The sequence below is a fragment of the Puntigrus tetrazona genome, chromosome 20 (assembly GCF_018831695.1).
Source record: "Puntigrus tetrazona isolate hp1 chromosome 20, ASM1883169v1, whole genome shotgun sequence".
NCBI lineage: Eukaryota > Metazoa > Chordata > Actinopteri > Cypriniformes > Cyprinidae > Puntigrus > Puntigrus tetrazona.
Window position 1 is genome coordinate 10,477,441 of NC_056718.1, and position 25,746 is coordinate 10,503,186.

Genomic DNA, 25,746 nt, shown 5'->3' on the forward strand with positions numbered 1-25,746 from the left:
GTGAGTTAATTATTCATTGTTTACAGTGGAAGGAGACGGCAGACATGCCAGGTGACCATGCACGAGTTTGTCCGGCTTTTAGTTTCTGCTTTAAAGACACCGATAACATCATATGTATTTTTACTGCAAAGGAGGAAGGATGATGAACTGCTGCACTGGCTTAACATGTAATTAAAAATAGATTTACATTATGCAGCATTTTCTTTCTTTTTAATACAGAGCACACAAATAAGTCGGCACATAAGAGATAGTTTTCAGCTTCCCAAATTTTAATAATCAGACGTCAGAAACCAACAGTTTTCAATACATAATGCTTAAATGACAGATTATCACTTATTCCATTTTTCACTGTGCATACATTTGTTTTTTCCAACAAGTATCTTTTGAAATATTTTATTTACATTTCTGCATCATACTCTTAAAAACATAATTAGGCCATGCCAAGTTCATGAGAAAAGTGTTGTGCTTCTCTTGTAATATTGCTATTTACCGTTTTTAAAAGAGTAGCATTACGTGCAATTGACCAATCATAATGTACTGGTGAATTTACGAGAAACGCCTGGCTGCAATTTTATTATGGCCTAGTTTACAAAACTAAAATATGAGAAAACAGGAAAACTGGGAAAACAAAAATAGGAGTGCTACACCTAAAAAAGCCATTGTCTGGAAATTCATTGAAATAACATGATAACAAAATAGTCGTAATGCAAAACGCATCCATTATAAAATCTTATAAACAAACGCACTAAATAATTTAAAGAAATCTGCTTGTACATAAAAAAAGAACACTGTCATCACTAAACGGCATGCGGTTTACCACTGACATTCAATGTACAATAAAACACTGAATCTCTATTACAGTAAATTATGTGAGAACATAAAAAAGTGATGCTGTATGTCTGTTCACACCATCCATTTGAAGCTTTATTGCACACAAAAGGCAATCACTTGCCACACTCTCAGAGGGAAAAAAATGATACATGTAGTATTTTTAGGGGTTCAGCGGCTTGTCACGAGGCAGAACGTTAAAAGGGCATCATGTCAACTTATTTACCCCTGAAGGATTCATAATAGTAACAGTAAGTGTACATATTCCTATTAAAGGTACATATATATAATCTGCATATACATGTATAGCGCTGCACAATTTAGGGGCTTTTTTTTTATCCCCCATAGGATGCATATTAGCACCTTAGTATAGTATAAAGGTGTCCTCTTGAGGGTTCTGTCTCGGTAGCAAACTATTACACCCCTGAAAGTACAAATTTTGCCATTTTTTTCCTGACAGTGTGAAACAGCAAGCTCTAATCTGATTGGTTGGCTTGTTACACCCTATGAGATTGCAGCTGCACATGTCCGCTAGAATCAGAAATCATGTCTACAAAGTACTGAGCTGCTACAATAAATCGTCCTCTGGATTTGTCATAATTTGCCCAGTTAGTAAAGTTATCTGTAAATTCACTGCTATTCATACCTTTTGCATGAGCAGAATTAGGCTATGCGCAATTTCTGCTAATATTCTGTCTTGCGAACTTCTTTCAAGTGCAATATCAGTTATTTCGACACGATTGGTTTTAGACAAAGGCCAATCAAAAAGTACATTTGAAATGAGTCACTTTAAAAGTAGGTCAGATTGCCTCTAACTGACTCTTGAGGTTGTGCTTATCAAGAACAATCTGAAGAAGACGCTCAGGATATTCAGCACAGACAGCTACACTGAAACTGACAGAAAGAGCTCAGGAGGTGCGAAAAGACCATAATAAAAACAGGAAGTTCCACCTTTTTTTTTTTGCAAGACCTGTTTAAACTCCAAGTTGCATTGATCAACAACCTTGATTTGTCTCTCTTCCAAGTTAAACGCAACAAAAATGTCCAATGCATCTAAAAAATTTATCACGCAGTGGGGCAAGTTGTCTTCATCTGACCTCCCTTTATCGTGACGGGGTCCGAATTGCTTTTGGAGCTGTGCATGTTGTGCTGGCTGCTGTTCGTGGAGCACTGTCCCAAGCTGACTTTGTTACACAGCGACGCCATGCCTCTTCTGATCTCCTGACGGATGTTGTTGCTGGAGAGCACGTAGAGAATTGGATTGAAGGCGCTGTTGAATGTCGACAACCCTAAGGAGATTTTATAAGGCATGTAGATGTGCTGTTTAAAGCGACAGTCCTGTTGCAGCTTGGGGAAGTGGAAGGTGATGGCTCGCAGCAGCAGGATGATATGGTACGGAGCGAAACAGATCAAAAACAGCGCCACCACAGCCACAGCCAGGTTGCGCACCTTCACTTTCTGATGAGGCTGGAGGCCTGTACTGGCCTGAACGTTGGTGAGAATGGCTCTATTGGTGAAGATCAGGATGGCTAGGGGGATGAAAAAGCCGACGCAAACGCGAGCGTAATTGAATCCAGTAACTAACCCTGAGCTGTGACCGGGCTCGAAGCAGCGGCGCTTTCCTTCGGCAGCGTTGCCTTCAGACATGACAAAGACGGGCGAGTGACCCAAACCGACCACCGCGTAAACGGAAAACGCCACTAGAGCCGCGATGCGTTTCTGCCGAAGGCCCCGAGACTCGATGGCGTAGACCACCGCCACGTAACGGTCGATGGACACGCAGCACAGCAGGAAGATGCTGATGTACATGTTGTTGAAGAACACGAAGCCGGTCACTTTGCAGGCCAAGGAGCTCCAGGGCCACTCGTGGTGTTGATTGACGTACACCGTCCACAGAGGCAGGGTGAAGAGGTAGGTGAGGTCGCACAAGGACAGGCTGAGCAGGTAGATGCCGAGGACGTTCTTACGACACACCTGGTGGAGGGTGAGGTAGACCGTGGCCAGGTTGGCTGGCAGGCCGATGATGAACACTACGATGTAGAGCACCATCAGAGGAACGCGGTCGTCTTCGTAGGATATATCACAGGTCGCATTCTTGCTCTCGTTCGCCGTAGAAAAGACGCTCGGTGACGTTGTGGATACATGCATCATATCTGGGGGAAAAATAGAAAGAGGAATGAGAACAAGGGAGTACTTGACACTGGAAGAAAAAAAAATCTTTGTTTAAATAGCATGCCACATTGCAGTAGGTGATTCTCTTTGTCGTTAGACAATCAGTTAATAAGCCACGTGAATACATTTTTAGGTTATGTTAACAAAAAACACAATATAGGTACAGCTAAAACCGTAGAACAAGCATTAACATATCTCAAAATAATAATAAAAAATATTTTGGCTTTGTAAAAATTTAAGTTTAAAAAGTTTAAAATTGTACACATTTAAAAAAAATTAAAATAACATTTCAAAATAATGAATTAATGTTTTGTTTGTGAGCACACGTTCCTTTTTTTTTCAAGCGTGCGTAGGGCTTTGTATATTTTAAAAGAAAAAAGTTTAGATTTGCACAAAAAAATAATACAATGTAGGTTTACAGGTATAAAAAAAAAAAAGAAAATATTAAATTCAAATTAAATGTTTCACAAATAAAAATGGTAAAGATTTTAAATTTAGAAAAAATAAAAATAGCAGACACAAATAAGGCAACTGCCTGTTTCTACACACTAAAATGTTGAACAGAATGTTTTGCATTTTTATATTACACCGGCCGTGTCAAATAAACTAAAGTCCAGAGATTCTGAAGCTCAGAGTCACTTTAGTTTCACATCTGTTCGGGTATTTCACATACGGTGTGTTCCCAAAAATGTTGCTTCTGTCAAATATCCGAATCTAAATTAATATCCACATTGCAAGTTCTCTGGGTTTTCCACCTAAGATAAGTATTTCACTCACTTGATTCAAAAATCCTTCTAAAAAGACCCAACGTACACATGGGCACTGAATTATATAACATATATAACAGCCTTAGTTATTATAACAACTAAGGTAACAATTTGGCACAGATAAAAGTAGTGTCCCCTTCGACCTATCCCCTGACAAGCAGCAAAAGACTCAAAGTTTACCGCATGTCGCTGTATGCAGTGTTTCAGCGTTCCTGCCATGTCTCTCCTCCACAGTAAAACATCCCCATCCCCATTGTACCACTCCCTACACTTGCCCCAACTAGACAAGACAGCCACTGAAATATTCATAAAGACCCCGTCATCCACGGGGAAAGGGGGGAAACACAGAATGGAAACATCGCAACGCCCGTTTGTTTCTAAATGAAACATATGAATCATAACTGTCAAACCTGACATGAGGTGAGCAGTAATTAAGATGTTTTTAAAGTTCAAACCACAATAGGTTTATGCAAACTAGACTAGACGACTAAGAGTTACTCCCTTTTTTGGTACTCATTTCCCGTTTTTTTCATACTGAGAAAAAGCAGAGACCCCGTACATGAGTCAATTTGGTCTAATGCCACTAACAAGAACAGCTGTCCTGGAGATGATGGCAGTGACACGGATAAAAAGCCGGTCTTCATTGTGCTCGCTGACCTCCTTATAGTCATCAAATCACTGTACGGGTGTCAAGACAGACACTGTGACTTTTGGATCAGATGAAACCTTTTATTTCCCCGTCCCGTATCATTAGTGTCACTGGCGACGCTCAGTCAAGTGTATGAGACCTTTATTTTTAGACGCTCCAGGCAGATTCAGGGGGACAAGCTCCAACATGAGGCTCTGCGGCAAGACAATTCCAAACATACCAGCATGTATCATCTATCTGAAATGTATATTTTATTATGAATGCACTTAAAATGCATCAGAACCGAAAATAGGCTATATATATATATAGAGAGAGAGAGAGAGAGAGACTACAAATTAAACTGACATCTTCATTAAATATTCAGGACTCCTTTGTTTACTGCTGACCCCCAAATCAAACCATTCCTAACCTCTCAAGAAAAAAGGACGATTGTTATTGTATTTGTGTATTAAATATGACATTTAACGCTTACTTATCTATGTTTTTAAAACCTTTCTCCCTGAAGATATGATTAGTTAGAAGTAAGTCCGCAGAAAGGGAACCAACTCGCCTGCCAGCCAACTTTCCAACTAATGATCTGCTATCGATTAAGCCATCTAATCTCATTAGGTTTATTAATTAATAACTAATGAATAAACTTTTGTGAGTGTTTCTAAGAAAATCTTTTTTTTTTTTTCAGGTTAAAATAAAATTAGGACACACGGCCAGTCGAGATATATAGTACATGCGAAAACACGCATCCTGCTTTCAGAAAGTCATGCGCACAAAACAAACAAAAACACACACACACACACACACACACACACACACAAAGACAATGTCGCTTCTCAATGCGTAAAAGCATTTCCTATGCATGTATAACATCGCGTGGCTCTTACCTCTAAGCGGTGTTAAGAAGGCGTCCGCTCTTCATCCATCACCATTGAAATTACAGCGGAGGAGCGCGGCGCGCGAACACCTCTAAACCACACACGACCACGTGACCGCCGCGCTCCAAAGAAGGCGCTTCAGAGGAAAGAAGAGGAGAAACATCTGACGTCGTGGGGTTGCGTGCGCGAGCGGGTCTGCGGCAAGGCGCTTAAAGATCACCTTTAGGATCTTAATATTAGACATATATCAAACCTGTAACTCGGCAGGATTTCATTTATATTCGTTTTCTTGTATCGCATTACCACAGTAAAGTGTACCTAAACCAGTTATTTGAACAGCCTACGATGAAAAAACAGCGTCTTCCTGTAGGGAATAAAAAATAAAATAAAAAAATATATAATAATAATAATAATAATAATAATAATTATTATTATATATATTTATTTATTTATTTATTTTAAACAAATGAGGGGAAAAAAAGTTAATCTAAACTTGAAAAAAAGTCTGGTAACCTCAGCATTTCTCCTATACGCATTTTTTACAGTTATAGCACAGCTGCTGTGATGTTTGTTAGTCATCCAGAGTCATCGATGACAGGCGAATACAGGCATAATCCAATGTTTTCAAAAGGAAAACAAGTGGAAACATGAAGACCGTTTCATACATTTTTCTGTGGTCTATACTAATCTCAAGAACTGAACAACATAATGAGCACCCACATGTCACTATGTGTAAGACTTTCCAGTGAATTAAAGTTAGCGTAGTTTTTTTTGGAAATGATCCCACATTCGTGTCAGGACATCACCTTTTCTGGGTGCCTCCAAGAAATTTGTGAGATTATTGCTGTTTTCTAAAAGTTTAGAGTCTCCAGTTCATTTGTCTGCTATAAAACGTTACCATTTTAAGAGATGCTTTTTAAATGGTTTCATATTTTAAAATTATATTTGTATTTTTTCATACTTTTCAGCAGCCATTCCCCCAGTCTTCAGTGTCACGTGATCTTATTATGTTGATTTGCTGCTCAGGAAACATTTCTTGCCATTAGCAATATTGTATTGTTTCGATGCTTAATACGTCAATGAAAAGAATGATTACACTTTCTCCCATTCTCTGACAAATCTTTTGTAACATTAGAAATGTCTTAAAAATGAGTGCGAATCCGGCAGATTCAACTTAAAAAGATATAACAGGAAGAGCGAACCTACTATATTGATTCGTAAATAAGAAAGTTCACTTTTGAAACGTGCTTTTCTGCCTTCCTTTATAAATACACATTTATTTATTTTTTCAAAACCACTGTTCCCATTAACGGCTTCCCCTGTGATTATTACGGCCTTGTACAGATACCACAGCTACGGACGTAAGCTGCATATGAAGCATACGCATATTAAATCTAACATGAAATTGGCGAAGCTGGACAAAAGCTAAATCCAATGAAAAAGGTCATGTGACAGCTTTACATTAGGCTTTAAAATGACGCAACGGGGGGACTTCCTGGCTCTTACTAACACTGCGCACGGAGTTTGTGGTTATAACTTATCCTCCGTTTACAGAAACCGCGGTTGCCCTGCGAGCTTCAGTGAGGTACGGTAAAAAAAAAAAAAGCCTCGTGTCTGCGTTAGGTAAGCCAAGACCCCACTCAGAGCACTTATGCACTACTGCCCTTTTTAATTGCTTCTATATGCCTACCTCATTTGGACATCGCTTTAGATAAAGGTGTCTGCTAAATGACTAAATGTAAATGTAAAATGTATTTACCAGAAACCCCCGTAGAAACAGTTTAGCATATTATTTTTAATATCAATTAAAAAAAAAAGAGAGCGGGTGGAATGTTCAGATATTCAAACACGGCCAAACAAAAAAAGGTGCGAGCGGAGAAAGAGCGTGTTGTTCCCCGGTAGCCTCCCTTTAGAAACGTTCACCTGTAGAGTTGGCAGAAGGACACTTGGCAGATTAATCTTACAGACGCAAAGAATCCCTCCGAAGGACGCGCTCCACTGGTGGTCTAAAACGTTCGATGGCTGCGAGGATCTCGCTCCACATTTAGCAGCTTCCTAGTGTTTTTTTTGCGTAACGTGGTCTCTGAAAGAGCTCTTGCCAAACATCTGCTCATCGCTGCCTCGTGTCACGATCCAAGCGTCAGTTTTTCCATCGCATTTGCTGAAGCAACAACAACAAAAAAGAACGTAAATGGCTTCGCGCGAACACAATATTGCATTGCAACAAACGAGGTGACCTGCAGAAGACACCGATGAGTTACTGTAAGATGTTTCTCAAGATTTCTCCCCAAACTACACTGTGACTCAACAGCGGAGGCGCGCTTCCTCTTACCGAGTTACTGAGGAGATCCTGGATCTTCCTGTATTCTGGCGAGTCTCGCTCCAGCTTCTCTCTGTACACAACAAGCTCCTGCCGGTCCTTCAGGTCTCTGTACGTCTGAACGAATGAAACAAAAGCGGTGATTTAGGCTGAGAAACACTGGCATAGCGATGGGAGATCGTACTCACGTTGATGACGATGTCGTGGCATTTATACTTCAGAGCCACGCTCAGCTTGAGCTCGGTGTCGTCGATGAGGTTCACGTACTCCTGCAGCACCTGAGGATCATGGGAAAGAGCGGTGAAGTGCATGCTGGGATGGGCAGAGAGGAGCAGGTTCGTTACCCCGAGGAAACCGACGCACGTTCACGGGGGCGCTGTTCTTCTGCAGGATGTCCACCACTCTGTGAAAGCCGATGGGAGACCTTTTCTTGGTGTACCCCAGCCAGTTCTTGGTGTTGAACAGGCTGTCCACGTCAAACCAGGATTTTAACTTCGCTCTTGCGCCGAGGGCTGTGAGAATGTACTGCTTTTCTGAAATCTGCGACGGCAAACATAAATAGTTTAGAAACTCTTTCACACAGACTTGCACGTGTGCCGTTTATACGCCGTCGCTCTAAACACACTTCAATGAATTTGTGTTTCTAACGACCGCAGAATCATCTACAATAAATATTGTGACGAGTCGGCTGCCCCTCCTCTTTATCGTCACCATCACCCCGTCCTTTATTCGCCGCCCTTCACCAGGCTCCCGGACGGGAGTGGGTGTGTTCGAGAGGAGGGGCGTGGTATCGGTCAGGTCTGGCGGCGTGTGACGAGGCGCACCTGAAGGGGATTAGCCTTGTCACCGTCGCCGTTAAATACCTGACCGCGTCTCTCCTCGGAGACCGGTCTCTTCCCCCGTGCATGCACGCTGGTGTCCTCGTGGGTCCAGGAAGGGTGCGTGATGGACCTCACCCCGCCGTCCGAGAAGCGCGTCGTGGGACCTCCGTAGTCCAGGCTGTGAGCACACAGCTCATCCCACTCTGCCGCCGAGCAAAGAAACGACGGAGACGCCGCGGAAGAAGCCGCCGCCCCGCGCGCCGGGCCAGAAAAAGGGGGAGCGCGTGCGACCGCCGGACTCCGCCCCTTACCTGGACCCTTCCCCTGGAACACGGCCTCAACCTTCACTTTCCTCGCGCGCACGAGGACACCAGATCCCCTTTTATTTGGACACTTTTCCCTGGACACTTTATTATTTTGTATTATTATTAATTTTGTCAATAAAAAGCCTCTCCGAGGCCTGACGCCACGCCCACTGTGTCTGTCGTTGGCTCCTCCGTCACAATATGTAAACAAGTATGAAAATATATACTTTAAAAGCCATAATCAACATGACTTTGAAAAATCTAAATATACGATAGTCCTCTTGAAAATTCTCTTTTTGATTTTATTGACTGCTATTTGTTTTAATGACTTTACTATATGGATACACCTATTAGTTGCTTATTAGCATGCATATTACTGGAATATCAGTCATCTATTAGTAGTAATTAAGCACATATTAATGCATTATTTGATATGACCTTATTCTACATTTCTAACACCCAAAACGTAAATTAACAACTACATTACTAACTATTAATAAGAAGAAAATTAAGAATTTAAAGTTAATAAGTGCTACTTATTCTAAAGTGTTACCATAAAAATATACAATAATATTAAATACAAATGCAATTAAATACAAGTAATTTGATGAAATATTTACCCGGAAAGTTTTTCTAATGTTCGAAGGACTGCTAAACGTTCCCTGTAGAAGAAGAAAATAATTATCAGGTGATGTAAACAACACTTTAAAATGTATAAATATATAAAGCAGGTGACATTTATGTAAAAACTTTTCAAAAAACAAACAGGCTGCAAAACAAATTGGGAAATTCATACGTAAATTAGTCATTTAGTAAACAATTTATTAAATGATTAAGACCAACTCGATATAATGCAATAGTTTCTATTTCAAACAAATCCTGTTTTGAACTTTCTATTTATAAAATAATCCCAAAATGCATAATGGTTTCTAAAAAATATCAATCAGCACAAATGTTTTTAGCATTGATAATAATATTTGGTTACACTTTATTTTAAGCTGTCCTTAGAGTAATTATACATTTAAGTACTAAGTAATATGTATGTCTATAGTCTTTGGTAATATTAAAATGTTTTATGGTTAAGCATATTTAAGGATAATTTATTGTATTATAATAGTAATTACATGTAACATTAACAAGAGCACTATAAAATAAAGTGTTGCCTAATATCTCTTGAGTAGTAAAAGGATCATGCGACACCGAAGGCATTTTTAAATAATTTAAAAAAGAAAACAGTTATTTAAATAGAATATTTCACAATATTAATGCTTTATAATTTTTTTTTTTATATTATCTTTGCTATGGTGAAATTTTTCCAACTCTAAAACGGTAGTGTATATTTTAATATTTCATGATATTACATTACTAGATTTAGATTATATATACTGTAATATATTTCAGTTGTCTGTACACATTATTTTGCAATACAGCGGAGAAGTAAAGCGTGAGCTCTAACCTCTGACTCTCCGTAATGGTAAAAGCAAGAGTAATACAATGTGGTAATGATTGGCATATTAAGGATGGATGCTTTTCTAGGGAACTTCTTAAAGATGTCTGCATCGGCCTTCTTGTCACTAGCCTGCAAAACATATAGCGAACACACAAATGAAACTAAATACGTAACAACAGCATATTCTATTCTGGGAGCAATTTTCTCTGATCTCACAAGTATTTAGGTGCTAAAGGCCTGCTTCACACATCCTGTGTTTGTGCCACATATTCATCTCAGCACTCATATTGAAAGATTTTGAAACTCACACTTCACGTGTGAAAAGCAATGCACTACGTCCCAGATACAACTACGACAGACAGGTTCTGAGATCAGCTTATTATATTTGCCATATATTACAAACGCAGTGAAAATGCACTACAAATTGTTTTATCGACGTATTTTTGAGAAATATAGGCTGTATGAAAAACATACTACAATGGTAATTTGCCATCGTTATAAAAACGGGTCTAGAGCACCATGCAAACTACAGAAATGCATATTCAGTAGATCTGTACATTTAATTTCCATGTTATTAAAAGTAATGTTCAGCGCAGTAACTAAGAAGTCACAATATTTTGCGCACCGATCGTAATAAGCAGCTGACACAGGATGTGTGAAAAAGAAAGCACGCGTAAAGGCTTGGCTGAAACAATGATGCTTTAAGAAATATGTAAAAAGACTACATTGTGAGCCCGTTTTTTACTTGTTTCATAATCTGAGGAAACATCTGCATGCAACACAGTTTGAGAGAAGCTCGTCCATCTGGCTTCCCTCTGTACAGAGAGACCCGTCACCTACCGTACCACCCTCAGGAAAGAGGAAGAGGAAATATTTCTTACATAACAGCATGGTAAGGTGAGGCAGAGATAGATAACCTTTGTGTCATATTTTTTCTTTCTTTAATATAAAGACAAGAAACCAGCGCAATTATGGTGTCTTTTTTTCTTAAAGTGACATTTGGGACCTGAAGTGACAGTTCCACCTGAATTATTGTACATTATATTACATAATTATTAAACTGTTTTTATGTAGGTGTAGTCTGTTGCATTAATCAGTAACTTCCAGTAAAAGGGTTTTTTTACACCTTCTGGTTTTCCTGATTTTAAAAACCAAACTTTTTTTTTTTCATTTTTATGGATGACGTTGTTACTCACTTCATATTACTCATTTTCTCTTTGACGTGATTTCATAACGGCCGGACTCGCTCACCTCTATGATTATTTGTCTCTCGAGGAGCGTATAGTGGTCTTGAACGTGAGTGGCATCGTCTTGAGAGAAAGGAAGGCTGAGGACAAACAGAGATGACAAAGATCACTGAGGGTCAGCAGGAGATGGCTCTGAACTCTCCACTGAATTCCTCTGAAAGATCTTTACCCGAGGCAGCTTTTGAGGAAGTCTCTTCTTCGCCCTTCATCCTTAATATTCAAGTGTTCTTTGTACTGCATCAACTGTTTAAAACACAGAAGAAGCCAGTTTAACATACGTGTGATCAAACGCAGAAAAATACTTCCACCTTTTAGTATTAGTTGACTACTGTAGTAAAAATAAATAAATAAAGCATTTATTAATCTCTGTAAATATTAATTACAACATTTACCAATACATTAGTGTTAAATTAAAAAGCTGCAAATGCTAATATTAACGAATCTGAGCTAACACGGACAGTTTATTAACGTTAATGAAAATGAATAAACACTGCAGATTGTAAATCTAATTATTGTAATGTTTTGCCAAAACATTTTACCACAATGCTCAACTTCCTTTCTTTTCACTTTTATTCATGAAAAATAATATCAATGAGGTAAAACAAGAAAAGCGTTTTTTGTTGGGGCACTTTCTTCCTCTTTTCACTTCTTTCACTGACCCTCGATGATTTAGTATATATGAAATAAAATGATGGAAGACGAAATCGCTACGAAAACATCTTTCTCACAAATTCATATTTTCTATAATAAATATATATAATAATCTTTTCTTTTAAGGCAGCGGCTATTCACACTAACTGAAAATAGCATATTTTCTTAGCGGTAGGTGCTACTTACAGTAAGTCCAAAGTGCAATTAAAAATTTTTTATAATTATCTTAATCAACATTTTTTTAATCTAGATGAAAAAGCTTGGAACATCAGTTACAGATTTGCTTTTCACAAGAAACTAAAATATCATACTGCTGGGCATGTTTTCAAAGTGTTTGAAGCGTTTGCATTTCTGTTAGTTAAGACTGGGTTCTCCACTCCTCATGACTCATGAAATGGGAAGTTGGAGCTAATTTAGCCTTGTGACCCGGAGGTGGCATTGCTACAGAGGGTTAAAAACATGCTCATGCGCGCAAAGAGCGAGTATAATGACAGTTAGTACCTACCGCCATGTCTTCTGTCCTGCCAAGAGCCCTAAAGTACAGTCAGGTGACCAAAAGTGATAAAGATAGTTATTCAAAGAAAACACACTCAACAAGCCAACTCTTCAAATCAAATAAGCAATGATAATATATATAGAGAGATGCCAAAAGCCCTCGCACAAAAACATGCTTCTGACTAAAGAGGAAGTTATATACATAGACAGCAAACTTACTTCAGTAACTCAACCAAAAGCTTTTGCTCTCCCATTTCTTTTAAATAATGGACGTAATGACGCAAAGCCACATCTCTGGCCATTAACTCTCGAAAGAGAATTTCTGCAAGAATGACAAAAAAAAGACTTTCAAGAAAAACGTGACTTATTTTGGAACTGGTGAGCGATGACAGATCACAATATACATCTCACCTTTGCTTAATGACTTTTTTAAATATATCAAGACCTGCATTGTGAAAAAAAGAAAGAAAACAGGTTAATAAGCAGAAGCTGTTCCTGCTAATATGAATCAGAATGCAGTCACAGCGGTGTTCCCATCTAGGGGACGTGAGAGACGTCCGACTTACAGCAGTGATGACATTGCCATCATAAACAGCAACTGCTTCATCTAGCAGCAGAAGCTTGTCTTGCAGAGAGCGGAACTTTTCTAGGGAAAATGCCTGTAAAAATTAGTATTTTAATTAATTCAGAAAAGCATATTTCCTATTTACAACCATTCAAAAGCAACATAAAAACATGTGATTGATTTTTCACTATATGACACGGAATGGATATTTTAGCAGTGTGTGAATATTTCTTAAAGTGTGAAATGGAAAAAAAGTGCTATTGAGAAATAAACAAATGGCTTTGTTCTGCTATACAAGACCTTCTGACATTTACACAGACGTTCTAGCATTCATCCGTTAAAATAAATCTTTGCTGCCCCCTACCCGTCCTTTCTGCATTCTCCTCACGGTTTCCTCAGGACTCAGGTCGCTGACAAAATCCTATGGTGCAAAAAATACAAATACAAAATCTTCAATTACACACTGGAAACGTTTGGCCAAACATACACTATCATTCAAAAGTCTGGGTTCAGTAAGTTGAGAGAAAATGCATTGAATTCAGCGAGGATGCATTAAATTAAATAACTGAAATTAAAGAATTGTGTAATTTTCAAATAAATGCTGTTCTTTTGATTATTTTATCTATCCAAAAATTCAGGAAAATAAATAACAGTTTTCACTAAAATATTACACAGCACAACTGTTTTTAACATTAATAATAAGAAATGTTCCTTAAGCATTATATATTTAGCATTGTATATTTATGATGTATAAATAAATGATGTATAAATAAACACTTGCATATATATATATATATATATATATATATTTAGAACATTTATACATGTGTGCTTTTATATGTACATAACACATTTACACAGTGCACATCCATATATAATGTATTTTTTTGGATGTGATCAAGCATAATTAATCGTTTGACAGCACATATATTTTAAACTTGTAATAATACTTAAGAAATATTATTATTTTTTGTCCTGAAGAACAAAATTGAGTAAATATGTGTCACCTTTCCATCTGACTTGGGCTTTCTCAGCTCAGGTGCGTATGTTCTAACAGACGTGTCGCTAAAAGCTAGAAAAGAGTGATCAAACACACTTAATTCGAACAAGTGAAAAACAGGCCTAAATCTGAATGCTTCAATGACTTGAACTTACACTCGGAGAAGGACTGGAAAGGTTTACTCTTCGCTGAAGGAATAAAAACACAATCAGAATGGTTAGTCTAAAGTGACTGAACTGAAACGGTCAAGAACCCTTCACTATAGATCACCTTTAAACAGGGCGCTTAGGGAGTATCCAGAGCCCTGCTTGGACAGCGACGGGGCGGTGTCTATTTTGGGAAAGCTCTGCTCGTTGCCTGAACGAATACTGGAGGCGGTTTCCTTCACCGACCAAGAGATGCCTACACGCAAACAAAAGCTGCTGAGCATCCAGATGAAGGACAGACAGTAAACACAGTGAGAGAGAAGGACTGCATACTTCCCACAGGTTCCCCGCTCCAGCTGACTCTCTCCACATCATCTTCATCATCGTCATCGTCATCCACCAAGATGCTGTTCACGGCCCGCTTGGACTCTTTCAGCTGGGAAATAACAACACAACCCAATCTAAATCAGCTTTTTAAAAGAGGGCCTCAGTGGTTCTACAGAAAAATGCAGGCAATGTGATACACACATACACACACACACACACACACACACACACACACACACACACATATATATATATATATATATATATATATATATATATATATATATATATATATATATATATCATACTGTACAAAAGGATCTTGACTGTAAAAAATGTACATTGTAAAATTACATAAATGTTAAAAAGGCCTATGTGTTGTATCTTTCTGAAGAGAAAGTCTCTTTTAATGTAGCCAGTTCAATTAAACTCCTTTGATTTATTCCCTTTACTATGTTTGAGGCTGATCAAGAAATGCTAAACTGACGTTGAAAATGCGTCCCTAGTGGTCTAATTAAAAAAAATGCATCGTTTCATTATTAAAATATAAAAAAGCACAAATTTCGATGCGAATTCAACAACAAGCAAGCGATTTAGTTTCAGGAAGAAGACGTGTTATTTGAGCACTTAATGTGGTGTAAGGGCTGAACGGGCCGCTGTAAACGGCTGAGGTAAAGGGCGCTGGACTCCACAGAGCTCAATAAAACACAGTACCCTTGAAAACTCGTCGTCGTCGTCGTCAAACGTGAACGCTTTGAACTTGGAGCTGTTCCAGTACTCATCATCCTCTGGTTTAGCCCGTGACATCTGGAAAAAACAAACACAATTGACACTCACAGCAAACGGTGGGCTGCAGCTCCCTTAAAGGGCTTCACCCGCCCCAGAACAAGTCTCTCCGTTCAGGGGAATCTTTATTTAGCAAGACGCTGCTGTCATCTTCAACTGCCACTGTGTTTGTGTTTGAGATACGCTAGGTGCTCATCTGAGGTTGTCATTTGTAAGAGGTTGTCTGTTTCGCATGCATGATATTATTTCGCTGCGAGGACCATGACAAACAGAAAAAATAAATAGGATTTTGTAACAACGATATGACAGACTTACCTTCGAAATATTACAGTGAAAATCCACTCATGAAACGTCAGATTTCTTTTCCTACTTCCGGTTTTGAACGCGTCGCCAAAATAAAAGCCCTAAAAACGGTGATTATTCTTTACTGCAGTTTTATTTACGTTATATAGTATGTATAAGTTATATGATAAAAACTAATGTAAAAACGCAACATTTGGAAAAATAATGTCTTTACCTTACACACCCATTTTACGCGTTACTGTTGGCTATTTTTCCTCTCAATAATTCACGCTGTCTTACACATAAAGTATAACGATTTTACATTTAAAACGATAGAATTTTAAGTAGTTCTTTTAAGTGAAATTGAATTTAGTTATTTACACGTCATTACGCTCCCCATCATTTCCCGCCGTCGTCGACCGTCTTTATTTTATTTTGTACGTTCAAATGTAATCTTTATGATGCATTTTGTATATTGTATGCATATTATGTACATTGTATTTTGTTAATTAACTAGGGAACTACAGCGTCATCCCAAAGATTTCGTAATATCAATTAGTCATAACGATGTTTCAAGTAGTCAAATAATAAAGTGATAACGGTTACAAAATAAACGGTCAAAAGCATTTTGCAACAATCAAGGGATTATATATATAAATGCCATTTCTCCCTCACACACACACACACACACTTTTTTAATTATTTATGATTTTCCAGGTGTTTGTGGTCAGACCATTTAAATCTAATAAATTAACACTAAAAACCCAAACTGACAAAAGTATACATTTTAAAAACACCGGTATAGGCCCTTAACTGTTTACCCTGATGCCCATAAGAAGTGTACACAGTTAACGTGTTTGTTCATTTTGACCCAAAAATGCCCCCCCCCAAAAAAATCAATTTCCACGCAGATACAAATGAGTAAGAGCAGCATTTCCCCAAAACACACAGATTCAACAAAAAAGCACAACAGGTACTCTTTTATTGTTTGTTCAAATTTATGTGGCTAACAAGTCAATAATTACAAAGATTTCAACCTGTGATTCTTTTTTTTCTTCTTTTAAAGTAAAAGCAGTAGTGTTCCGAGGATTAACTTCCATCTGATGAAGCGGACGAGTGAAGTATGGGGGAGAAAAAGGAGGTTCAGGAAAAACCGTTCACGCAAAATCATTTCCTTAGACTAAAAAAAAAGAAAAGAAAAACGTGTGCAAGTGTCTTACAGTGTTTCAGAGGGGTGAAGGGGGAAACAATACATTACCGTCAGCCTTGTCAAAACCACTGAAATGCTTTAGCGGACAGTTTATTAGGGAAGGAAAGTTGGCACTGAAGGCACACTCGAATGATAATGGATATGCCGGCCATGCCTGCGGATCTTAAGCACGCCACCAAACAAACTCATACCAGTGTCCTGATAGGAGGCTTTTTAACAGTGACGGTCCCACATGGCTGCTCGCATTTGTGTCAAACATCAGAAACCAGAATCCGAGCATGGCTACGGTGAGATAACCTTATCACATATATACTTTTTGTAACTTTTATTTTTAAATAGAGCACACAAAGCAGCAGTAGCAGCTTAAGAGGAACTACTGAAATCCTACGAATAGCTTTGTGCCGTTCTCCTTTGTATTTGTATTAAAACACTTATCTATAAGTAAAGTCTTCTTTTTTTCTGGCTTTTTTGTGATAAGCTGAACTAGATATCTTTGTGGGAAACATCTAAGTTAAAACATGAATATTATAAAGGCTGGTTTAAATGCAGAACTTTGAGAGAGAAAGAGAAATTACATAACAATAAAAGTGCCCTCTGGTTTGGCCCCCGAAGTCTCTCGCCACCGATCTATTGCTCAAATGAGATGTTTTCACCGGTCCGTGACGAATCGTGTTACTGGTCCAAGTTCTGTATCGTCCTCGGTTTCTTTTCTTCCCGATAAGCTCCTCTCTCCCCCCCCTCTTGATGAGTTTTCCTGATAATATACATTTAAAAACAGCATATGAAGTCTCTTTTCCCGTCAATTCGGTACTCTGAAGGGAAGCTAAGATCCAGAAGCAATTCTGACACAGCAGATGTAATGCATGTTTGTTTACTAACGTAAATAATAATAATTAAAAAAAAAAAAAAAAACACTTGCAGGAGCATGGCATGATATGCAGATTTAAAACAAAATAAAAGTCCCGCCATACTGCTAATCTGACCCAGTTAGTGTAATACCATGACAATTCCACCAGGGGGCAGTTTCTTTTTGTCCTGTTTGGTGGCTTCGCCGGAGCCTGTCAGCACACACCCAGCGCTGCTCTTGAGAGGTCTACCCAGCAGCAGGATCGGGGGTAGACCTCTGGCCCTTGCGGTGGATGAGCGGGTGACTTTTTGTGAGAGTCTTGGCACTTCTTAGTGAGTCCTAGCAGAGCGGATGGATATGGGAGGGCGTGTCTAGGGTGCGCGCGAGGGTGAAAGAACGGGGAGCTGTCCGTTTTCAGCCGTCCAGGGATTGATCCAGGCTGTTCAGAGTGAGCTGGCTGCGGTGGGGAGAGTTAGGGCTCGGGGGGCTGCTGGGGTTCGAGCTGTTGGAGGGGGTGGAATGTTTGGTCGAGTCAGAGTCGGGCTGCAAACACAAACCATTAACAAATCAGTTGCTTGTCGTCTAGTTAGTTTTCACATTTTCGCACAGCATACATGCATTTAGGCCCAAGTGAGTGTACTAACCAAAAATAGAATTAAAGAAGTGTATAAAGCTTTTAAAATTGATAGATTACATAAAACTAAAATAAAGTAGTCAAATGATTAATCAATATCCAAAATACACAAAGTTTTTGTTTACTATATATATATATATATATATATATATATATATATATATATATATATATATATATATATATATAAATTCACATTTAAAATATTTATATATAATATCTTATAAAAATATACAGAAATTGGAAATATTTACATGTATAAATATATATTCTTCTAAGTATATATATGTATTTATATATACATAAATATAACATGCACATATTGTTACAACAAACAATTTTTGGGATGCGATTACTATATTTATTAAAATTACTATATTGTAAATTAAAATTAAGTATTAAAGTAAAACTGAAATAAAAAGGAACATTTAACTATTGGGGAAAAAGCAATAAATGAACATTGTACATATAAATTTATACATTTATTAATTAAATGAATACAAAAAAAGGTAATTCAAAATATTAATACATACTATAATATCAAACAAAAAAAAACGTTAAAGCTAAATGGAAAAATAAAACAATAAATGCATAAAGTCGCCAACTAGTATATCAAACTTCAAATGGAATAAGAAAGCTAATTTAAAATACTAAAAAAAAAAATCAAAACACCACTATAATAGTTTATACATAATACTAAATTAAGGAATGGCTATGGAAATAAACTATTAATAAAATGATATAATATTATGATATATTGTATAATATATTAAATAAAATACACTAAAACTAATGATTTTATACAACTAAAATGACTCTAGTTTACAGCCGTAGCAGGTTTTTACTGTGAAAACTGGGGCAGTTATTACAAACCACAAAATCAGGACACAAGAAAACTCAGCGAGCGGCCAACAGCACCTCAGAGCTCCTCTAACCATCCATCACGCATCTCAAGGAGCCTTCAAAATGTGGGACGAATTAAATAAAACCGTATTTGACATCCCGGGGGAGGTCATTAAGGTAGATGATAGATGTTTTTACCTCTCTCTCAAAGTCTTGATCTTGATCAGAAATACTGCGAGACGACCCTGCTCCTCCAAAATCTCCTCCTCCTTTAAATAAGGGAAACATTTCAGGCATTTAGACGAGCGGTTTCACAACTCCAGGTGTGTGTCAGCATGTCTGTGTGTGTGTGTAAGGAACGGCCCCCACCTGAGGCAGTGCGGGTGATGTGGGTCTTACTCCTCTGTTGCCGTGAGATGCTGGACAGAGGCCGAGGCTTGTCTTTAGATAGGTCGTCCTGAGAAGAGGGCATCACACTCTGAAGCAGAGGAACGACAAGTCAGACACACACACAGAGTACAACGCAGCCATGCACTTACGTATTAAGAGGCGTCAACACAAGAAGACAACGGTTAAAACAAACATCTGGTTTGGGTAATGCGTTTCGTGCACAAATTATTTATTTGCTTGCCGTAAACCAGAGGATATGTTTTGTTTATACCAAGGAACGCTTATTTTGGATTATGTCAACCTCAATCAACAGAACTTCTGAGCAGTATTTCTGTCACAATACGCTTGTACCGACAATAATGGTGATGTTTTAAAAAAAAAATGACATTGATCTGTTAGCACTGCGTAGTTGCCAAACACAGGGAAAATGAAATGATGCAGTGTTTTTGTTGTAAATTTGTAAAAGTAACCATTTGTTAATTTTAATAAAGCAGGGGTAAAATAGAAATAACTGAAATAAAATGTTTCAGCTGAAGTACTAAACACAAATATAAAAGTAAATCAATGTTTAAAAAAATAAATGAATGGAAAAAAACCAAAAATGCTAAAACCTAAACTAAAACTAAAATGAAATTTCAAGTATAAAAAACAAACATGTAAAACTATAAATAAAAGCCAAAAAGCTTTATTCTAGCTTTTTGGATTACTTAAAAATACTTCTTTTATATACAGTTATGGCTATATTTTTTTGGTGTGTGTGTGAGATTCATCAGTTAAAGAAATCAAACAAAAAAATCTCTTTTTCTCAATAGATACAATAATATAGTTGTATATTGTAAATTCTTTGAAACAAAAGAAATGTGTAGTAAAATCTGATATTGTGACAGCCCTAATCTTGAAATGATTTCTCAATTGTATCACACTAGTCTCATGCTGAAGTATGACGTCTCAGTTTAGTGCAATCTTGTGTATTTTTATCTTTTGTTGTATTATCATCATGCCCTACTTACTATAGAGCCTTACTATGACCATGTTAGTTTACTACAAGAGTGTTTGACATTACAACAGTACGCATTAAAATATTATATCAGACGCAAACATTAATAAAACTGTTAATTTTTAACTGTAAATTTTAATACGATTACATATCTTCAAAGAGATTTTAAAAGTTCACCCGAAAATGACAACTGTCTCATCGTTTACTCACCTCAACCTGTATGATTTGGAACGAACCTAATTTCTTAATACATCTATGTTTTTAATATTTTGAAGAACATAGATATAACAATATAGAATATAGACTTCCATAGACTTCCAGTTTGACGCTGACTGCTGCAAAATGACGACGATTTTCATTTTGGGGTGAACTCTTCTAAAAATCATTCTTTAAAATGTCTTCACCCAAAAAACAAAAGTCACTTCACTCAAGCATGAACAAAGAGTTCAGCAGGACAGGGATGGTATAACACAGGGAGGAAAGGAAGTGGAGGGCCTGGAGGGTGTGGTGGGGGAGGGATGGGGAACGGGGAGGAAGAGGAAGCGGGGAGGGGAGGGGTGTTGCTAGCCTACCCTTCCCAGGGAGGATGTGGAAGGAGAGGAGGAGGAAGAGGAGAACTGAAGTAGGCTCTGCTGGGAAGAAGGCTCTTTCTGCAGATAGAGCCCGGCAGAGACGGGACTCATGTGATAGACGTGCTCAAAGTTGGTCGGAGGGGAGATCAGGGCATGGTGGCGAGAGGATGAGGGGAAGGGAGTCTCGCTCTGCTGCTGCCACGGCAACCAGAGGACAGAGCGAATCCACGACCAGAGCGAAAACAGAAGGAGCGACGTGAAGAGGAAAAAAGAGACAGAGAAAAGGGTGTGAGGGTGGGAGAGTGGAGCTGGCTGGCTTTGAAGAAGAAGAAGAAACATGCAGAGAGAAGGGAAAGACTTGGCGCTGTGCAGTAAAATGAAAGAAAAGGATGTTAGGATGAGTAATAAAGCCCTGGGAGTCAATCAGTTAGCGGAGTGTCCAAACGACACCTCTAGAAACAGTCACTCAAGACCCGATCGGATTTTAATACAAGTCTCAAGTTCTCAGACTCAGCACTTAAATTGCTCATTTAGCATCTTTTGCACAAAGCTGAGGGTGGAAATCGGATTTAGTTAAAAGGACTAAAATCTAAATCGATATAGTTTACCTGGTTTTTCCATTTAGCAAACCCTTGTTAAAAACACTTAAAAGTGCAAAAACTGTATAGTCAATCTTCCTGGAAATTGTGAGAAGACTTTTTTGAGGTGCATTATTTAACAACATAACAACAACTACTACGGTAAATAATCCTAACTTAAAATAAATGAAGAAAGAGAGAAACAGACAGGCAGATAGATAGGTAAATCTCTTTTTTTAACTACACAATGTCCCAATACAGTAAAAACACTGATCCAAGTCCAATAATGACCTTCACGTAAAAGAACCGGTTAATAGAGTCATTTGTTTTAAATTAGGCTGCTCACACTATATGGTTCTGATTCACTGACAAGAACTGACTCATAAGACTCATGACTCAGGAATTAGATTGCCATGCTGTATGATCTGTTACATCTTCATTAGTGGTGTTATGACACTGTCGAATAGTAGCAAAGTAAAATGATGCTCTGTTCCATGGTATGAATAAAGATGAAAATGGTCTGAATAAAAATCACTTTGTGTGTCTCATATTTGCTCCTTGGGATCCCCTGGCACTACACATTTTGATTCTTTTAAAAGATACAGCTGCTTTAAGTAACTGGCTTATTAGTAGCGCCTTCGTGACCTCAATTAAATGTTACAGATTAGGAGACGCTTCCAGTGTGTGAATGTGGAGGGACCTCAGGCAGCAGAGCTCACAAACACTGCCGTTCAGAAACCCAGGATGATCAAGGGCACAATAGTGACGCTGGTATTGGCAGGATGGGGATTAATTTTTTTCCAGTTGATGGGTTGTCCCATCTAGATTTTAAAACGGTAAATGTTTTTTTTTGACAAGCAAGGGCCCTTAGCTTTTAACACCAAGTGCGTTTATACATTTAAACAAACTCAAAATGGCTGCAGCTGATCTCTCGACGTCCAGCTTTGAGACATTACCAGAGGAAGATCCATGAGGACCTGCATGCCGTCGCCTGGGCCCATGTGAGCCACGTGGTTGAAGTTGGTGGGGTTGGAGATCAGCCTGGATCTTATTTCAGGATCCCTCAGCATCTCCCTATTGAAAAAAAACGGAAACAACGTCACATGGATTAGGAGAGGCGCAGGAGTGTGGCGCCGTGATGGATATACTCCTGAAGCCACCTGACCTCCTCTGCTGCAGCCGCTCCTCGTCTGGTATTTTAAAAAGGAACTTCCTCTTGCTGCGAGTCCTCACCATCAGCTTCTTGCTGTTGTCTGAGGTCTCGGGGATGGCCAGGTCACAACCATCTGTGGAAACGAAAGTGTGAAGGAGGTTGAGAAAGAAGGTTGTGGATCAGACCACGGCAGTTCTGGGTTCCTGAGCTCTAAAGCTGTTGTGTCTGAACCTACTGTGGAACCAGTTGGCAGCGGGCCTAGAGGAGGTGCGACAAATGAGGTTATTTCAGTTTACCAAACAAAAGCATCTTTATCAAGAGGGCAATCTGCCAGAGTGGGCAGGAAGTGAATGGTAAATAGACCACAATAGGTGGAGCTGAACATTTCATTACCTGGGCTGATCTAATGGAGAGACCAAGTGAAGATTTGTTTGTGAATAAATCAGAGCTATTGAACAAATTCTATAAGGGAACTAATGATTCACTTTCACTCCTGTGTACAGATTTATTCAGTGTTTTTGAACATATCTTGCGAGTGAACAATCAGCGTTTCATTTCTATCTACCGGCTACTTTCTATTTTTAAACAGTTCTTACTAATGAACAATTCATTCACAAATTCATTTAGTGTTTTTGAACGAGCAGGCAAATAATTTTTGTTTACGCCCGTGTACTGTGTACATCTTGTAAATGAACAAATTCGCAATTAACGGATTCTGTGTTACTGAATCAATCTTGTTTTAATGTTTTTAAACAAATCATTCTTACTCATTGATTCATTTGTTCAGTGTTTTTGAACAAGTCATGTATGTGAGCAAATAAGCCTTGTTTACTTACGTTTCCAATCAAATCTTGTAAATGAAAAATTCTCAGTCCCCATTACCCATTAATTTAATGTTATTGAATTAATATTGTTATTCATTTATATCTAATGAATGAACCAGCCACTTCCATGCACTCCTTCTGTGTTTTTGAATAAATGTTGTAAATAATTAGTCCTCATTCATTTTCCTCGTCTGACTCGTATTCAGTGTTTTAAAACAAATCATGTACATGAACAAATTCTCATTTACTCGTACACATCGACTTGTTCTGTGTTGTAATAGACTCTTTTTCACTGAAGGCAGGAAAACAAGCAAAGGAGAGATATCAAATTATGACTTTAAAAGGAGCAAAGAGCATTCAAGAGTGTGCTGTTAAGAAGCACTGAATGAACCGAACAAATATTGCTGCTTGCTTCGAGTTCGAATAAAAACGGCACTGAAGAAGACATCCAATTAAAAAAAAAGTTATTCAGTCACGAACATTGTTTTAAAGAAATTGGTTAAGTGAATAATTCAGTGACTCGTGACATTCAAAATAATGGTCATCACATACTGGCATACTTATGCAACTGGCAGCAAGAGCCACTGAACGAATCCGTGGATGAATCATTCTAGTGAACCAATCAAAAAAATAATCAAGTCACCCGAGATACTGAGCACAAAGCCTGTATGGGCTTGCTAGTTTATATACATGTGTCAGTGTCCGTGTAGGCCATTTGCCTTATCAAGTTTTGGTTTCTTTTCTTTTCTTTTCTCTTTTTGAAGTTGAAATTGAAAAATTCACTCGCATTACATTTCTATTTTTTTACATGTCTTCACAGGTGGACTGTTGTAATCAGACTCCGGCAACATTGAGCGAAGAAATAAACTCGTCCTCAGCGGAGAAGCAAACACTTAGAATCAATGTGTTGAAGTTGTGTGTGCTGACACGGGGTGGGATCAAACCTGAGGAGTTGCTGTTGAAGTAGATGAGACGGGGCTGCTCGGAGCCGAACAGGTTCAGACTGCCCTCCACATTCAGGGGCCGAATCTACAGACACAGTTAAAAGTCTGATCAGCTTTAAATCATTAATACAAACGGTTACGTTTAAAACAGCTTTCAGAAACCCCCAAAATCAGTATTCTTCACTTACTCCTCTTAATGAGATGGTCTGGACCCATTCTGTGGTGTGAACGTCAAACACATCTACTCCGTAATCGCTGTACACCGTAAGGTAGTTCGAGTTTGAGCCTGAAAATAATGAATATGGGCTTGAGATCTCATGATCATTCAAGATGTCGTTCTCGAAGGACTGCCTGACGCGTCTTAAAACTGGGTCAGAGACTGGATAGCTGCTCACTATTCTGACTGAAACATCTGGGGCCCGATTTCCAAAATAGAGCTAAGAATAAAATCATTTTCTTATTGTCTAACTTAAGAAAAAGTAAAATGATATCAAGTATTGTTGAAAATATGAACAAATAATTATATTTTTAATTAAAACTGATCTTCAGAAAAAAAAGGGAAAATTAGCTAAAAATAACTTCTTAAAGTTCTGAAGAGCTCATGTTTTTTGTCCTGAATTTCAAGATGATTGATTGCATTGTTTTGTATGTTATTACACATTACATCATAATAGCTACTGTCCCTATCTGCTCCCGTGACCTTCAGCTTACGTCTGTTTACTGCCGCCCATTTGTTCCACTCACATCCCTAATAGAGTTGGCCACAGCTTTCCCATGGCAGCCTCCTACTTTCCGGTTTGATATCAAGCCTTGCACTAATTTCCTTTAATGAGAAAAGCCAGCATTTACTTGATCAAGTTTTGGTTTCTTTTCTTTTTTTTAACAAGTCGAAATGGAAAAATTCACTTAAGGCTATGCTATCGCATTACATCTCTATTTTTACATTTACATCTATCACTCAAAGTTAACCTATAAAAAGGCTAATAAATGGAATAACAGTTAAATGCATTGGTTTTCCTTTGTTAGCTTTATTTTTTGAGACAGGCCAATAACTAGTTTCATGTTATGATTATG

The 25,746-nt window shown here is 38.1% G+C and overlaps 3 protein-coding genes across 7 annotated transcripts in view; all 3 read right to left on the minus strand.

The window, feature by feature from the left end:
• Window positions 1-248: 248 nt before the first annotated feature.
• On the minus strand, window positions 249-6,920 carry gpr132b (G protein-coupled receptor 132b). Its single transcript, XM_043219413.1, has 2 exons — window positions 5,295-6,920; window positions 249-2,981 (listed from the first exon to the last, which is right to left on the minus strand). Exon 2 carries the CDS (start codon window positions 2,977-2,979, stop codon window positions 1,894-1,896), a length of 1,086 nt encoding a protein of 361 aa, XP_043075348.1. The 5' UTR covers window positions 2,980-2,981; window positions 5,295-6,920; the 3' UTR covers window positions 249-1,893.
• A 145-nt stretch (window positions 6,921-7,065) lies between these two features.
• vipas39 (VPS33B interacting protein, apical-basolateral polarity regulator, spe-39 homolog) lies at window positions 7,066-15,795 on the minus strand. The gene is made up of 19 exons (XM_043219411.1): window positions 15,714-15,795; window positions 15,327-15,419; window positions 14,619-14,721; window positions 14,410-14,541; window positions 14,295-14,327; window positions 14,147-14,211; window positions 13,504-13,560; window positions 13,141-13,233; window positions 12,986-13,019; window positions 12,794-12,896; window positions 12,585-12,612; window positions 11,598-11,671; window positions 11,433-11,508; window positions 10,188-10,310; window positions 9,352-9,393; window positions 7,969-8,145; window positions 7,794-7,883; window positions 7,618-7,722; window positions 7,066-7,446 (listed from the first exon to the last, which is right to left on the minus strand). The coding sequence occupies exons 2-19, from the start codon at window positions 15,417-15,419 to the stop codon at window positions 7,426-7,428; spliced, it is 1,449 nt and encodes a 482-aa protein (XP_043075346.1). The 5' UTR covers window positions 15,714-15,795; the 3' UTR covers window positions 7,066-7,425.
• An 850-nt stretch (window positions 15,796-16,645) lies between these two features.
• The window catches only part of cdc42bpb (CDC42 binding protein kinase beta (DMPK-like)), a 56,488-nt gene continuing 47,387 nt past the window's right edge, over window positions 16,646-25,746 (minus strand). For 2 of the 5 annotated variants that reach the window (XM_043219416.1, XM_043219414.1), the window contains 8 exons: window positions 24,861-24,958; window positions 24,673-24,757; window positions 22,917-23,037; window positions 22,708-22,825; window positions 21,174-21,368; window positions 19,584-19,692; window positions 19,413-19,483; window positions 16,646-18,280 (listed from right to left, as the gene is read on the minus strand). In XM_043219416.1, coding sequence (XP_043075351.1) covers window positions 18,152-18,280; window positions 19,413-19,483; window positions 19,584-19,692; window positions 21,174-21,368; window positions 22,708-22,825; window positions 22,917-23,037; window positions 24,673-24,757; window positions 24,861-24,958 — 926 coding nt within the window. In that variant the 3' untranslated portion in view covers window positions 16,646-18,151. The remainder of the gene's footprint in view (window positions 18,281-19,412; window positions 19,484-19,583; window positions 19,693-21,173; window positions 21,369-22,707; window positions 22,826-22,916; window positions 23,038-24,672; window positions 24,758-24,860; window positions 24,959-25,746) is intronic. The other 3 variants (XM_043219417.1, XM_043219418.1, XM_043219415.1) reach the window with 2 other exon arrangements.